At 42.3% G+C, this 15,031-nt stretch overlaps 1 protein-coding gene across 12 annotated transcripts in view; it reads left to right on the top strand.

Annotated features, from left to right (window-relative positions):
- The window catches only part of SPIDR (scaffold protein involved in DNA repair), a 480,217-nt gene that overhangs the window by 427,612 nt on the left and 37,574 nt on the right, over window positions 1-15,031 (top strand). For all 12 annotated transcript variants that reach the window (XM_050800368.1, XM_050800369.1, XM_050800370.1 and 9 more), the window contains 3 exons: window positions 13,396-13,483; window positions 14,705-14,848; window positions 14,940-14,999. In XM_050800368.1, the coding sequence (XP_050656325.1) occupies window positions 13,396-13,483; window positions 14,705-14,848; window positions 14,940-14,999 (292 nt within the window). The remainder of the gene's footprint in view (window positions 1-13,395; window positions 13,484-14,704; window positions 14,849-14,939; window positions 15,000-15,031) is intronic.

The raw sequence follows: 15,031 nt of genomic DNA, 5'->3' as shown, positions 1-15,031 counted from the left end.
TGTTTTATAGTTATAACCCCTGGCCCTCAAAACAAATATCTGATTATTTCTTGTCAGTGATGTTGATATTAATTTAGATTCTTGGTATTTTCCACTGTTTTTGTTAAACAACAGCAATAAACTATACTAGGATTGTCTTGAGTAACCAGGAAGAGTATTAAATCCATAGTAAATAATTACACTGCCTGCTTTTGGTTTAGTTAGTGTTCTTTTTTTTTTCCGTTTACTTAGATACTTATTAACAAAACTAATCAGCTGTTAAAAAAGGTTAGTGCAAAAGTAATTGCGGTTTTTACCATTACTTTTAATATCATTACTTTTAGTTTTCATTACTGTTAAATGAAAGCAAGATAATTTACTTCTCTTTCTCAAGACACCAACAACAGGGTGGGTTGTGATGAAGCCGTTGAACGTGGACCATACATTTGTAAAAGGCCTCAGATTAGGGCTTTCAGTATGATCTGTAAATGCAATAGTAATATAGCCACTGCTTTTGTTGGTTGTTGCTGTTCACATAACTAACATAAATTATAACAATTTAATAATCTCTCTTTTACCTTTTACCCACTGGATATTTACCCCAGTAAGTAATCTTTCACATCTTTCTCCATGAATGTAGACATATCTGTAAACAAAAAAATATGGTTTGCCTTTTTCACTTAATTTCACCAGGATGTCCCTCTCCTGATAGATATTCAGGTTGTTTCTGGTTTTTAACACTTCAAAGCAGTGCTGCAACACACTTCCTTGTGTATCTCTGTCTGTATCTCCTTTATTTATTGAGATTATATTTTAACCTTCTTTACTGTGAAATATAACAAGCATATGAACAATGGCATAATTGTAGATTGTAACAAATAATAAGTGAATAAATAAAGCTCACTCACGAACCCACCACTGTAATTCAATAAACATGGCGGGTATCCAAAAGCCACCTGCTGCCCCCACCCCGATCCTAAAGATCTTCACACTTCTGAAATTTCTTCCATGTGGTTCTTTGCAGTTATACTACTTTTTATACATCTTTAAAAAATATATTTAGGCTGGGCACGGTGTCTCACGCCTGTAATTCCAGCACTTCAGGAGGCCAAGACAGGAGGATCACTTGAGGCCAGGAGTTCGAGACCAGCCTGGGCATCATAGGCCTTATCTCTACAAAAAATAAAAATCTACTCTAGGGAAAACAGAAGAACCCTCCTGATTCTCTGCTATGTACCCACAAACATTTTTTTAAAAAGAATTCATTCTAAACAAATATAAAAAATAAAAAACTGGCCGAGTTTGATGGTGCACACTTGTAGTCCTAGCTACTTGGGAGGCTGAGGTGGGAGAATCACTGGGTGACAGATTGAGACCTGGCTATCAAAAAAAAAAAAAGGCGTGTATGTGTGCGCATATAGGTTTACCTGTTTTTGAACTTTATGGAAACAGCATCATGCTTGCACATTCTTTGTGTTTTGCTTTTTTTGCTCACTAGAGATGCCGCGGCCCCAGATGCACACAAAAGGACCCTGGTGTGGGGGCCCCTTACAGAGGAGGACTGGAGACACATAGTGTTAAACCAATAAACCTTGTAAGATTCATCTGTCTATTGCAGGTAGCTCCGGTTTATTCATTTTCACTCCATTTTATGCATTTACCACAATCTCTTTCTTCATGCAGTTGTTCTAGGCATTTCTGGTCACTGCTGGCAGGGGCAGGAGTCCCTGCTGTGTATCCCCTAGGCCACAGGTGTGCACATCATGGGGGTGGGGTGTTCCTAACCTTCAATGGATAATGCTAAACTGTCTTCCAGAAGCGGAGTTCAGCCTCCATTCCTATTAGCATAGTAGAGCTCCTGCTGCTCTGCTGTCTTTCCATTATTTGGTACACTTAGGTGTCCTCGTTATCTTTTTTCCCGACTGCTTTTTTTTCAGCCTGGTGGGTCTGTAGTGGAATTCACTGTGGTTTAAATTCCAGCTCCTAATTACTGCTGAGACTGAGAGCCTTTTGCTGTGTATTGCTGTTTGTGTTTCCACTTTGATGAAGTGCTGTTCAAGTCTTTTGTTTATTTTTCTTTTGGGGTTTTGAGCTTTATATATTTTGAGTAGTAGTCCTTCATTGGTTGTATATAATTTATGTGTTATAAGTGGCTTGTCTTTTTATCAGCAGAAGAACCGATTTTTGGAGGGGGAGCAGATAGCATTCCCAAAGTGGGACTGCCTGGCCAGAGTATGTAACTGGACTTGTTTTCATGACCCACAGGCAGGGCCCCAGGAAGCATTAAGTGTTTTTGAAATGGCTTCTGGACCCATAGCTCTCCCAGGTTGGTTGGGTTACTTTTAACCAGAACACTCCCAGCAGAGGCTATGGGTCTGTGTCTCCTTCAGGTAAAATGAGATTAACTTGAGCACCAAGGGAAACAGGGGAGTGTAAAAGTCAAGAGCTACCGTTTATCATAGGCCAGTTAGGCCTGTTTTGTGTGATCTTCAAAATAAGTCTCAGAAGCAGATATTATTTTACCCACTTCACAGATGAGGAGCTTGAAGCTCATCAGGAATAAAGATTTTACCCTGTGCCATACAACTGGAAAGTAGGAAAGTGGGGTTAAAGCTCACTTTCACATGGCTCCCAAGCAAATTCTGCATCCATTCTGGCAGCTTGAAGCATAGCGTAGCTTCATGGTACTGGGCACCTTGCTGGGGAGGCATCGGTGGAACAGAGTCCACACCTGATGTCTGACTGTGACACAAGCCACAGCCCCTTCCCCTCCGCAACTCTCTGTGACTGGGGGTGGCATGGGAGCTCTGATGAACCACACTCCAATGCCGGCCGTGGCACAGTGCAGGCTGCTTAGTGATTAGGTTGAAGCCTGGTTGCTCCATAAAGGATATTTTGTTGTTTTCCTCTTCATTATTTGGCACGTCAATGTAAATTATTTTAATAGGACTCACAGTTTCAGTCTTTGAAGCATTATGAGGGGAAGCTACATGATGTGTGAATTCAAGATAATAGGATGAATTGTAAGGAGACAAGGATTTTTGTTAAGTATCAGAGCACACTTGTAATATTTGGTTAAAAAAAAAACTTATGTGTCTATAAGAGATATGGGTTGACAGATTTTGTATGGAAGTGTGGGTTTTTCCACCTCCACGCTGGTGAGCGCGTGGATCATGTGAGGCTTTTGGAATAATAAGTACCACCAGGACAGAAGAGAGAACTGTTTGCAGAGTTGCAGATAGCAACATGTTTCAGGAGCTCTTCATTTCCTGTGAAGTTGAGTGTGTGTGTGTGTGTGTGTGTGTGTGTGTGTAATTTCCTGATGAAGTAGAACAGAAGTGTGTAAAGAACATTTTTTTTAACAAAGTTTCTAAATTATACTACTTGATAATTTCATGTCCCCAATCTTGAGTCAAGAGTTGATTAGGAAGATTTTTTCTTTATATATATTATTAGTTTTATATTACACATATATATTTTATATATATATTATTTTTAATGCCCTGTCTTTAACAAAAGACATTTTTAAATATAACTAGCAGGCTGGGCACGGTGGCTCACGCCTGGAATCCCAGCACTTTGGGAGGCTGAGATGGGCACATCACTTGAGGCCAAAAGTTCAAGACCAACCTTGCCAACATGGAGAAACTCCATCTCTACTAAAAATACAAAAATTAGCCAGGCATGGTGGCACATGCCTGTAGTTGCAGCTACTTTGGACGCTGAGGCAGGACAATCACTTGAACCCAGAAGGCAGAGGTTGCAGTGAGCCAAGATCGCACCATTGCACTCCAGCCTGGGTGACGAGTTTCCGTCTCAAAAAATAAAAAAACTAGCAGATGTCCTGTAAAATGTGAGACATTCCAGAGTTACAAAGTTATCTTATATAATTATATAAATTTAAGCAGAGATTCAAAGGAATCATGCAAAGGGCTTAATTTCAGATGGGTGTTTTAATTTCCTTCTTTCAGTTTCTCCAGCTAGCTACGATCTGAAAAATATCTTGCTGGCCGGGTGCAGTGGCTCATGCCTGTAATCCCAGCACTTCTGGCGGCCGAGGAGAGCAGATTGCTTGAGGTCAGGAGTTTGAATCCATCCTGAGCGACATGGCAAAACCCCATCTCTGCTAAAAATACAAAAGTTAGCCCTGTGTGGTAGTGCACTCCTGTAATCCCAGCTACTAGGAGCCCGAGACACAAGAATCACTTAAACCTGGGAGGCGGAGGTTGCGGTGAGCCAAGATTGTGCCACTGCACTGCAGCCTGGGCAAGAGAGCAAGACTGCATCTCAAAAAAAAAAAAAGAAAAGAAAAGAAAGAAAAAAGAAAAGAAAAAGAAAATTATCTTTCTGAAATTCAGTGAACTTGCTTTGGAAATGTTTCGTTAAGTTCCCACATCTATACGGTATTCATAGGATATTCTTAGCAGAGATAAATCTCTGGAGTCAGAATGCCTGATCAGATTCCCTTCCTGGCTGTCCCACCACGGTGATTGAAGGGCTGCTCCAGGGCACACCAGAAGTATTACCGGAATACTGTTTTATGGTGTGCATTTTACTGTTCCACAATATCTTATGTCATAGAAGAGGGTTTAAGTATGAAATTCACATGGCCACAGTTTTATACAGATGTGGAAACCCAAGGAAGTATTTTTCTTTGTATTCTAAGCCATGTTCTCCTGTGCTGCCACAAACCCTGGGCTCAGCACAGGTACTGACTCTGTCCTCTGAGGAGCCACAGTGCAGGGCTGTCTTGCCTGGTGCTCAAGACCCGCTCCTGTGGCTTAGCGGGGCGACAGGCACACTGGGGGTTACATGGAACTAGTATTCCACTAGCTTGACTTAGGAAAAGGAAGTGCAGCCACTCCAAAAGTAGAGTGCTGAAGCCACTGGGTTCGCTCCCAGCCCTGTGCTGCTCCTGGACTCTGTGTCAGCTTTCCAGTGAAGATAACAGGACTACTCTTATTGCAGAAGTCCTCAGCTTTTCATTTCCTGGAAACTTTGAGATTAGTTTGAGTGGGGCTTTGAGGAAAGAGAAGAAAGATAATGCTTGTAGCAAAATCATTAAGCAGAGTTGAAGGAAGTAGAGCAATGGATGTATTTCAGGTTAGGTTTAGTGGTCTCCTGATTAGAGGCCCCTGTCTTAAATTAATAACACTTTTTAAATAACAGCTTAACTGAGACATAATTTACATACCCTAAAATTTACCCTTTTTAAAGTGTACGAATCATTGGTTTTTATTTTACTCACAAAGTTGTGCAACCAGCACCCTAATTCTGGCACATTTTCATCACCTCAGACAGAAACCTAGTACCTTCAGCAGGAGCTCTGCGCTTCCCCTCCCCTGGCAGCCACTCCTCTACTTTCCATCCCTGTGGATTTGCCTGTTCTGGACGTTTCCTGTCAGTGGAACCATACAGATGTGACCTTTGGTGTCTGGTGTCTTTCACTTTAGCAGAATGTTTTTAAGGTCCATCCATGATGTAACATGTATCAGAATTTCCTTTTTTTTTTTTTTTGAGACCGAGTTTCTCGCTTGTTGCCCAGGCTGGAGTGCAATGGTGCCATCTCGGCTCACTGCGACCTCTACCTCCTGGGTTCAAGCGATTTTCCTGCCTCAGCCTCCAGAGTACCTGGGATTACAGGTATACGCCACCACGTCCAGCTAATTCGAACTCCTGACCTCTGGTGACCCACCTGCCTCATCCTCCCAAAGCGCTGGGATTATAGGTGTGAGCCACCACACCAGGCCAGAATTTCATTCTTTTTCTGGTTGAATATTTCATGACATAGATACATCAAATTTATCCATTCAACAGTTGATGGACATTTGGGTTGTTTCTACTTTGTGGGTATCTTGAATAATCCTGCTGCGAACATTCATATGTAAGTTTCTGTGTGGATGTAAGTTCCAGTTCTCTTGGATAGACAGCAAGGAGATGAATGGCTGGATTGCTGCCACACAGTTTTCCAGAGCGATGGCCTCATTTTACCATCCCACCAGCCTAATGGTACATTTTAATCACTGCAAATGTAATCTTGTTAGAGTTTCAAGGTTTCCATGGCTCCTGCCAGTTTGTTCATGATCTCTTGAGCTATTTGTTACTGTCTACCTAGCAGAACAAACCTTGTTGGAGGAAATCCATTTCAGTATCAAGGCAAAAGTTTAATTCACTCAGGGTTGTTTTTTGTGTATATAAGGGTGACATAAAAGGAGATAAGCTGTCTTCTGGAAGGCATTATTTTTACTTCTTAATTATATACCTAAACTGTATCTCCAACTAGCCTAGAGTTTAATATTAAATGAATGAAATGAACAAGAGAATTTAGGTTAAAGAAATTTATCAGAAGCCATGGGTTTCTTACAGAAGAAATCAGGGCTCATGAAAAGTTCTCAGACTGAAGCATTGAGGGACACTTGTGATATGTGACAGGTGCCAGCATTGCTGAAATGCCATGTGTCCTCACTGTGCAGTACTGGCTGGTGGGATTGAAGAGTCTTGCCGGCCCTGCTAGCTAGCATGCCAGATTCATGGCCTCATGCCATGCCAGTGTTATGCGCCTCCCACGAACCAGACTCATCTAGGCACTGAGATTCCACAGAGAACAGACACACAGAGCCTGCCCTCAGGAGGTTCACATTCTCGTGAGGACACAAAACAGGCAGCACTAACTAAACCAGAGGATCTCGGTGGTGACCAGCCCCAGAACAGAGGGTGAGGTGGGGCAGAGGCACCTCGGAGTGGCATCAGGGGTGACCTCTCTGCCTCTTCTCACCTATGCCCTTGTACAAAACCCAACAGTGATTGTTACAGGAATTGCCTCTTCAAGACTGCTCAGCCTTTGCTGTTCTCTTTGGCACCGATGTGACATTCATGTAGTGGGAGCCACAGCAGTGCCAAGAGCCCTTCTCAGAGGTGGACCTCCAGGGTGGGAGTGTGGGAGGCTGGCCCTAGCCCCGAGAGCCACATGAAGAGTTCCTTTCTGGTCCAGAGAGACTTCCTCAGAGTCTCCACAGGTCTTTCTCAACACTGCAGGTTGGCCTGCTCCTGAAACTACTATTTTTATGTTGAGTGTGGAACCACAGGAAAGAATGGAGTTATAGGAAGTGTTACATTGTTTATAAATAACCCACATGCATTGACCTAATTTTACAATGAATGGGAAGTTACCTTTGCAACTCAAAATAGGACTCCTATCTAAGGTTATTGGACACTATTAATAATGATTCATCAGCAAATAGGAAATTGTTTCTTAGACTGCATTGAGATTATATCTTAAAATACAGCCTACCAGATATGTTTAAAGTCTGTTGTCTCTGGCATGTAGAGACCCTGCTGTGTCGGGGAAGATGTGTAGTGTGTGGCCAGCATTGGGCAGGAAAGGGAGATAGTCAGAGAGGGGAGACAATCTAAAGAACAGGACCATGTAACAGACAAGCAGGGAGGAAAGAAACAAATAAAAATGAATGAGGGCTGGCCAGTCATGATGGCTCACACCTATAATCCTAGCACTTTGGGAGGCCAAGGCAGAAGGATCACTTGAGGCCAAACATTTGAGACCAGTCTGGGAAACATAGTGATGAAACCCCATCTGTACGAAAAATTTAAAAAATTAGCTAGGAATAGTGGTGCACACCTGTAGTCCCAGCTACTTGGGAGGCTAAGGCTAGAGGATTGCTTGAGCCCAGGAGGTCACACCACTGCACTCCAGCCTGGGTAACAGAGCAAGACTCTATCTCCAAAAAATATATGTATTTGGTGGGCGGGGGGAAGTGTGTGTAATATAAAAAAGTAATGAGGGCCCAAAGAGGTTTTTTTTAAAAAATATGTTACTCAGTGTTTACCTTATTAGAAATTAAAACTGAAAAAGATTTAACACATTAATTTACCTAAAAGCGTCTATAATCAACCCATTACATGATGACCTAAATAACATTTTTTATGAAAAATATTTCCTAAAACACAAAAACAAATATTTAGCGATGAGAGTCGCATTGCCCTGTATTTTGCAGGTCTCTTCACTGGTTGAACAGGAGATGATGGATTATCATCTGTGCTCCGCCTTCAATCTGTTGTAATATCACACATCATGGGCCTCTAGAAAATACCACTGTACACTCATGAGAGAATGGAAGTGAGAAAGAAAAATAAAGGCTTGGCAGAAAACAGTTTTGGCCTTGTAGGCTGCCTGAAAGGCTCTCGGAACCTCCAGCAACCCCCAGACCCCACTTTAAGAATGACTGGTCTAAAGTATTCCACTATCCAAATGAACTCTCTTGGAGAGGTATGAGTTCTACAACAGTGACAGGTACAGAGAAATTAGCAGCAACATGACAAATTTTAAGAACATTTTATACCCAAAATACTTGCTTGGTTAGAAAAAAAAAAATGATTCCAAGCTCTGTGAGGATGAGTGCATCATGGGCCAGGTGCTTCCTTGTTATCTTTCCATTTTCTGTTGTCCACAGCACCATTGTGGCTTAAATCTCCTAGAGCAAATTCCACTCTATCCACACCCAAAAGAAAGTGGTTCAGGCAGTTTTAAATTGCCCTGTGAAGATTTGAGAGTTAGCTGGATGAGACAGTATCAGATGGAAAAAATAACCCCTGAAATAACTTAGAGAATAGGTAAGCAAATTGATAATATCAGCTAATGTTCTGGTGTGCAAACAAGATTTTCCATGTTTACTCTCTTCCGGTGGACTGAAGTATGGAAATCTTGGTTGCCTTTACTTTGAATGGTTGGTTTTTCAAATGACATTTGTCATCTACCAGTCAAGATAATTAATACCAGCTATAATGAGGCCAGAGGAAGTAGATCATTTGCCACACCAAAATATCCATAAAATGTGTGTAGAAATATGTAAATTTAGCATTGTTTCAATGGCAGTGAGGCGAGAACTCTGCTTCCTTCCTCTGTTGTGTATTTCTTAGAATTCTCTTGGGCATGGTGCCACTCCCACTCTCTTCTTGGTCTGCAGACGATTTCCATTGCCCCAGGACTTGCCCCATCCTCATTTCTGAGCTCATGGGTGATGCTGGGGCTGCCTTTTTAGGAATTCAGGAAATGGAGGTACCCAGTTAAAGTTATCTGCATCTGTGTAGCTTACTCATTTCCATGCACCTTTCTTGTCGCACGGTGGGAAATCTTGGCTCTAGTTTACTCAGGAGAAACATCTGTCCTGTCCTTTGACATCACTTCCAACTCTTGAACTGAATTTGTAAATTTTTTCTGAAGATGGTCTCAAGTTAGTTCTCCTCCTTTGTGGTTTGTTTTCTACTTAGATTTTGACAGCCTCCAAAATATGTTACCAAAAACAGAATTCAGGCAAGAAAATTGATTTTTTTTTTCATTCTAAGAAATAAGTTAACTTTGCTTCATGTAAATATCTCCATCGGTTTATTCCTAATCCTTTATAATGTTTAGAGTATTTTTTTCTCTCTCAAGGATCTGGTAATTACTAAAACAAATTTGAAACTGTTTTTAAAATTAAAGTTAGTGGCTCTGTCTTTGTAAATTTTTCATTACAAATAGATTGGAAATATTCAGGTGCAATTCTGTTTTGCACCAGAGAGCACTTTGTAACACAGAAAGTCTTCAGTCAGCCAAACTCACCTGTCAAGTGCAGAAGGCACTTATCGCAGATGGCTGACTGTTTCTAGGGCCCCATGCTGCCATGCTCGCATAGAAAGGTGTCTGCTTCACCACCCACACCTAGCACTGGAGACTTTGGAATCGTCTTTCCTCCTCAAACAGAGGCACATGTCAGCGAGGGACAGCAGCAGCACTAGGAATTAGAGAATCACAGAATCCTACAAGGGAGGAAGATGAAGCTGAGAGAGATTTGGAATTTCCACTGTAGAAGGTGGACAGTATCCTCTCTGTCCAAGTCTGTGGCCAGCATTCTTCTGAGCAAATGCACATCACCCGCAGTGTCATGGGGTTGGAGTGTGCAGGCTCAGCCCTGGAGGAAGTGAGTTGGCAGGACCCCCTTCTGCGTGCCGGTCATCTCCAGTACAGCCCAGTCTGAGCCTCTCCATGGGGCCCTCATGAGATGTAAGTGATGTGGTGCCCCCATCCTTACTCTGTCTCTCTTGAGGGGTGTCTCCAAGGGCTTTTTTATAAGTGAGAACATGTTCTTAGAAAGTGCCTCTTACACTTCAGTGACTAGTCACATGTCGGGGTGGCCTTGCTTTAAAGAATGTGGAAGACTCAAAAACAGTCTTAGGGTTGGCCTCAGTGAACCATGATTGCGCCACTCCAGCCTGGATTACAGAGCAAGAGACCCTGTTAAAAAAGAAAAAAAAAAAAAACACTTAGTATTTATTTTTATGTTAAATATAATTTTCATTATGGTAAAATAACGTACTATAAAATTTATAATTTCAACCATTTTAAGTATAACTTGGTAGATATAATTTTAACATGTGTATAGATCTTGGTATCTTTCCACTTAAAAAGTACACTGGTTACTATAATAAAAACATAGCGCTGAAAGTCTTTCAGGTTCCTGAGCGTGACTTTAGGAAAGCTCTTATTGGGTCCCTCCAGGCCTCCTACCTCCCTCCTCCCGCCTCCAGGAGCAGCTGCGTGTTCTACAGCCTGTGCATGCAGGTGGGTCTGCCGCAGCCCCCAAGTGAGTGCACAGAGGAGGCTCCCAGGCTGCCCCTGTTCCCTGCCTGTGCCATGCTGTCACCTTCCTTTGCATGTTCTGCACCACGCCGCAGCCCTCTTCTTGCTGCTCTTCAAATACAGCTGATTTTTAGAGGTCAGATGAACTGTGACTGAGTGTGATGGGAAACATGGCTCTCCCTTCAGTGACGGGTAGCTGAGTTGACCTCCACCCATGCTCTCTGGGTGTCTTGTGGGAGCTGCTGGGAGAGCTGCTGACTGCTGCAGAGCCTGCCAAACTGGGGACCTGGTGGGTAGGACAGCTGGCCCTGCTTCTCTCCTTGTCTGCTCCACAAACTTTTGTTGTCACAGATTAATGACCAAAATTTGTCTACAGACTCATTTTATCCAATCTATAAATTAAGGTATACCCCAAGAAATTTATTCCAACATGATGATGTTATCAAATCATAAGCATAATGAATTAATCTGTATGTCCCCTTTTTCTCTAATTAAACATTTACTTTACATTTTAAACTTTTTAAATAAAAATGTTTATTAATTTTTTAAAAGACAGACTTATGGTAGCCACTCCCCTGTCAGACTGTTTGTTTCTTAAACATATTTTTAAAGGATCACTTTTTTAAAAGAATGTTTCCTGTGTAACCAAATGAATAGTAAAGAATGAATTGCAGTGGGAGGAACAATACACTTTTTAACTGTGCTAAAAGTGAGTTTCTGCACCACGTCTATGCCCAGCAGAAGTGGGAGTCATTTGAATGTGCTAGCTGGCCCCAGACAACTCTACTTCACAAGGCAACAGTGGCCATCCAAGCCATTATCTATTTTAAAAATAGTTTTTAAAAACAGTAGAGAAGCTGATTTTTTATGAGACTAAGCATTTTATTTAACCATAGCCATTCTTCAGCTAAGCGTCGTGCATTAAATATAAATGTATAATGTGTCTAAACTTTTTTAATCAGCTGGTACCATCCTCTAAATAAAAGTCATTAAATTCAAATAGAACTTTCCTATGGCTGTGTGCTTCTCGAACAGCATTTCTCAAAGAGAATTCCAAGGGAACACTAGTTTCTCAGGACATTGTTAGTGATGACACCAAAAAGGGTTTCGTGGTTATAAGTGGGAGAAGCTTTAGTTTAAAACAGTATGCCACAGGTGCCTTTTACACGGGGCTTTCCAGGCCCTCCGCCATGTCCAGTCCCACTGTAGCGTGTGAGGGTCCTGCCAGCCACAGATGCACCACACGGCAACAGGCAGGGAGTTCTGTTCTCATGGGTTACACTTCACAGAACACTTTTTGGGAAACTCCAAAATTTTAGGAAAATTGATAAGCACTCTGTCACTATCTGGAAAGGGTTGTTTATTTTTCTATACTGTATAAAGACCTCTTTTTACACTCATCTTTTATCATCCTCCTAATTTTACTCGGTTTCTTCACAGAGTAACACTAGGATTAAAATCCTGTCTTAAACTGGGCAGATTTTTGAGCAAAAAACAGCATAAAAGTTTATGGCTTTAGCAATGACAATACTGGTAACTATAGTAATATCAAGTGGCTAATGTGTTGGATACTCACTCTGAGTATAGAAACCCTAGTAGGTGCTGCACACATGTTCTTTACTTCCTTTACTCCTTGCAATAATGCCAGCAGCAACCCCCAGTTTCCCAGAAGGGCTGATGTAAGAGTCAAGCATTTTCTTAAGGTCTCACAGTGTATGAAAGGCAGAGCTTAAGCAAGATGAGTTTCTTGACTCCAGGGGCCCTGCTGTTTCCCACCTCTGTTAACAAGGGGCTCAGGTAAAGGTTAGAGCCAGGTCTCGGAAGTGCAGTCAGATCTAAGGTGAGAACCATATAACTGAAATCATAACAGTGTTGTCCTTTTGTGTCCTTCTATATATTTTACTTCAGATAACTTTTCTTTTTTGTGTGTGTGACGGAATTTGGCTCTTGTTGCCCAGCTGTAGTGCAATGACATGATCTCGGCTCACTGCAACCTCCGCCTACCAGGTTCAAGAGATTCTCCTGCCTCAGCCTCCCGAGTAGCTGGGTTTACAGGCATCTGCCACCATGCCTGGCTAATTTTTGTATTTTTAGTAGAGACAGGGTTTCACCATGTTGGCCAGGCTGGTCCCGAACTGCTGACCTCAGGTGATCCATCTGCCTCAGCCTCCCAAAGTGCTGGGATTATAGGCATGAGCCACCACACCCAGCTCAGATAACTTTTCTTACATGTAATACATATCTGTTTGGGAAAAATATACAAAATGCCCAATCCAAAGGAAGAAAGTAAATATCACCTTCAAACTCTACTCAGATAACCACTAAAAACATTCTTATAGGCTTCAGTCTTTTCCTTTGGCTTAATATGTATATAGATGCATGCATAGATACACATACATACACACACACACACACACACACACACACACACACAGTGAGTGAGAGAGTTAATTTGTTGCCTACTTTTTTCTTAGCAGGGTGTCACAAACGTGTTTCCATGTCCATAAATATTTTTTTTGTAACCATTTCAGTGACTGTATAATATTTCACTGTGTGGATGGATCCTAATTTAGTGAGCAAATTCCTGTTGTGCAATTGATTTCCCACAGTGTCTGTCCATCTGTCTGTGTGTCTTCTTTCTTCCCCATCTGAATCGCCTCACATCTCGAATTGTAGTTCCATGGCCTTAGGCATTAGAGGCTGTTAAGCATTCTACCAGCTCACTGGCCTAGTACTCAGTAAGGGAGTCTGATGATGAATACCTTTAACTTTCCTTGTTCCAGGATAGCGGGGATTTTTAGTTTGATTGACACCCTATGGCCCCCAGCGATACCTCTGAAAACACCTGGCCGCGACCAGCCCTGTGAAGAGGTAAGCCCGGCACTGGAAAAACTTCCCCAGTTGCGGACTACTCCGTGCCAGGTGCCAAGCCAGGCATCATCACTGCCACCCACATGGTCTGTGTCCCCCACTCCAGTGGCAACAAGGAGCCCCTGTGCAGCCAGTTCCTTTGTGGTGACACATGAATATGAGCCAGGACTGGGATTCAGGTCCTGGAGACCAAGCTCTGGCTGCCTTCCCTACTGTGCTGCACAACATTTTCTTGAAGTTAACTTATGATGAATGCGTAAACCACAACTCTCATATACTGTTGGAACAATTGGGGTCTCAGCCTCATACTAAAGCAAACATATAGAATTTTTCCCACGAACTTCTAGTGACTCATAGAACCAACACTCAGTTACCAATTGGAGCAGGAACTCAATACAATCCATAGACATTCGTACAACGTCCTGGGTAGCCAGGAACTTCCATTGCCCTGCTTGTCTATGATAGTGTCTCAGAAGAAGCAAAATGGATGAAAAGTGTTCCCTCCTCCCTCCTGAGCCTTTTCCAGCAGGTTAACCAGCTGCTGCTTTGGGCCAGAGCTCCCAAAACAACTGAGGCTGTCTTCCTTAGGTTGTGGCTGACTTCTTAGTAGTGCTAAGTCTGTGACCCTGTACTGTGCCAAACAGCATAGTAGTTGTCAAAACACACGGTGGCTCACGCCTGTAATCCCAGCATTTGGGAGGCTGAGGTGGGCGGATCACCTGAGGTCGAGAGTTCGAGACCAGCCTGACCAACATGGAGAAACCCCGTCTCTACTAAAAATACAAAATTAGCTGGGCATTGTGGCGCATGGCTGCAATCCCAGCTACCCAGGAGGCTGAGGCAGGAGAATCACTTGAACCCAGGAGGCGGAGGTTGCAGTGAGCCGAGATGGCGCCATTGCAATCCAGCCAACAAGAGCAAAACTCTGTCTCAAAAAACAAAAAAAAAGCCATTTCTAGATTACTTAAGGGGAAGTAATTTCTAGATGATATTTTCAGTATAACCTGAAAGATTTCTAAAATGAAATCTTGAATTAATAGGTTCATAAGAAGTTCTTATACTTGGTCCCAGAAGTAAACAATGCAGTCCATTCCTTGTATAGCATTCCAGAGAGAGGATGCATCTGTAAGCGAGTATGTATATATTAAAGAGGAGATTTTAATCATGTGCTTGAGTCTTTTAACAATACATTCACCTTCTGCTTTTGCCTCATGTAAACAGATAAAAACTCATCTGCCTCCTCCAGCCTTATGTTACATCCTCACAGCTCATCCAAATCTGGGACAAATTGATATAATTGACGGAGACCCCATTTATAAGCTTTACCAGCCTCCAGTTACCCGCTGCTTAAGAGACATTATCCAGGTAATGTTTTTGTTTCTAACAAGTTATTTAGGTATTAGCTGTGTCTGTGTGCTTTGTGTAATGCTGCCAACCTTTTCTAATTCCTTTCCAGATGAATGATCTTGGTACCCGTTGCAGTTTCTATGCCAGGGTGATTTACCAAAGACCACAGGTAATAATCTCTCTCAATCTCTCAGTCTGTCT

The sequence above is a fragment of the Macaca thibetana genome, chromosome 8 (assembly GCF_024542745.1).
Source record: "Macaca thibetana thibetana isolate TM-01 chromosome 8, ASM2454274v1, whole genome shotgun sequence".
Taxonomy (NCBI): domain Eukaryota; kingdom Metazoa; phylum Chordata; class Mammalia; order Primates; family Cercopithecidae; genus Macaca; species Macaca thibetana.
This window is presented reverse-complemented; position numbering and strand designations above follow the sequence as displayed.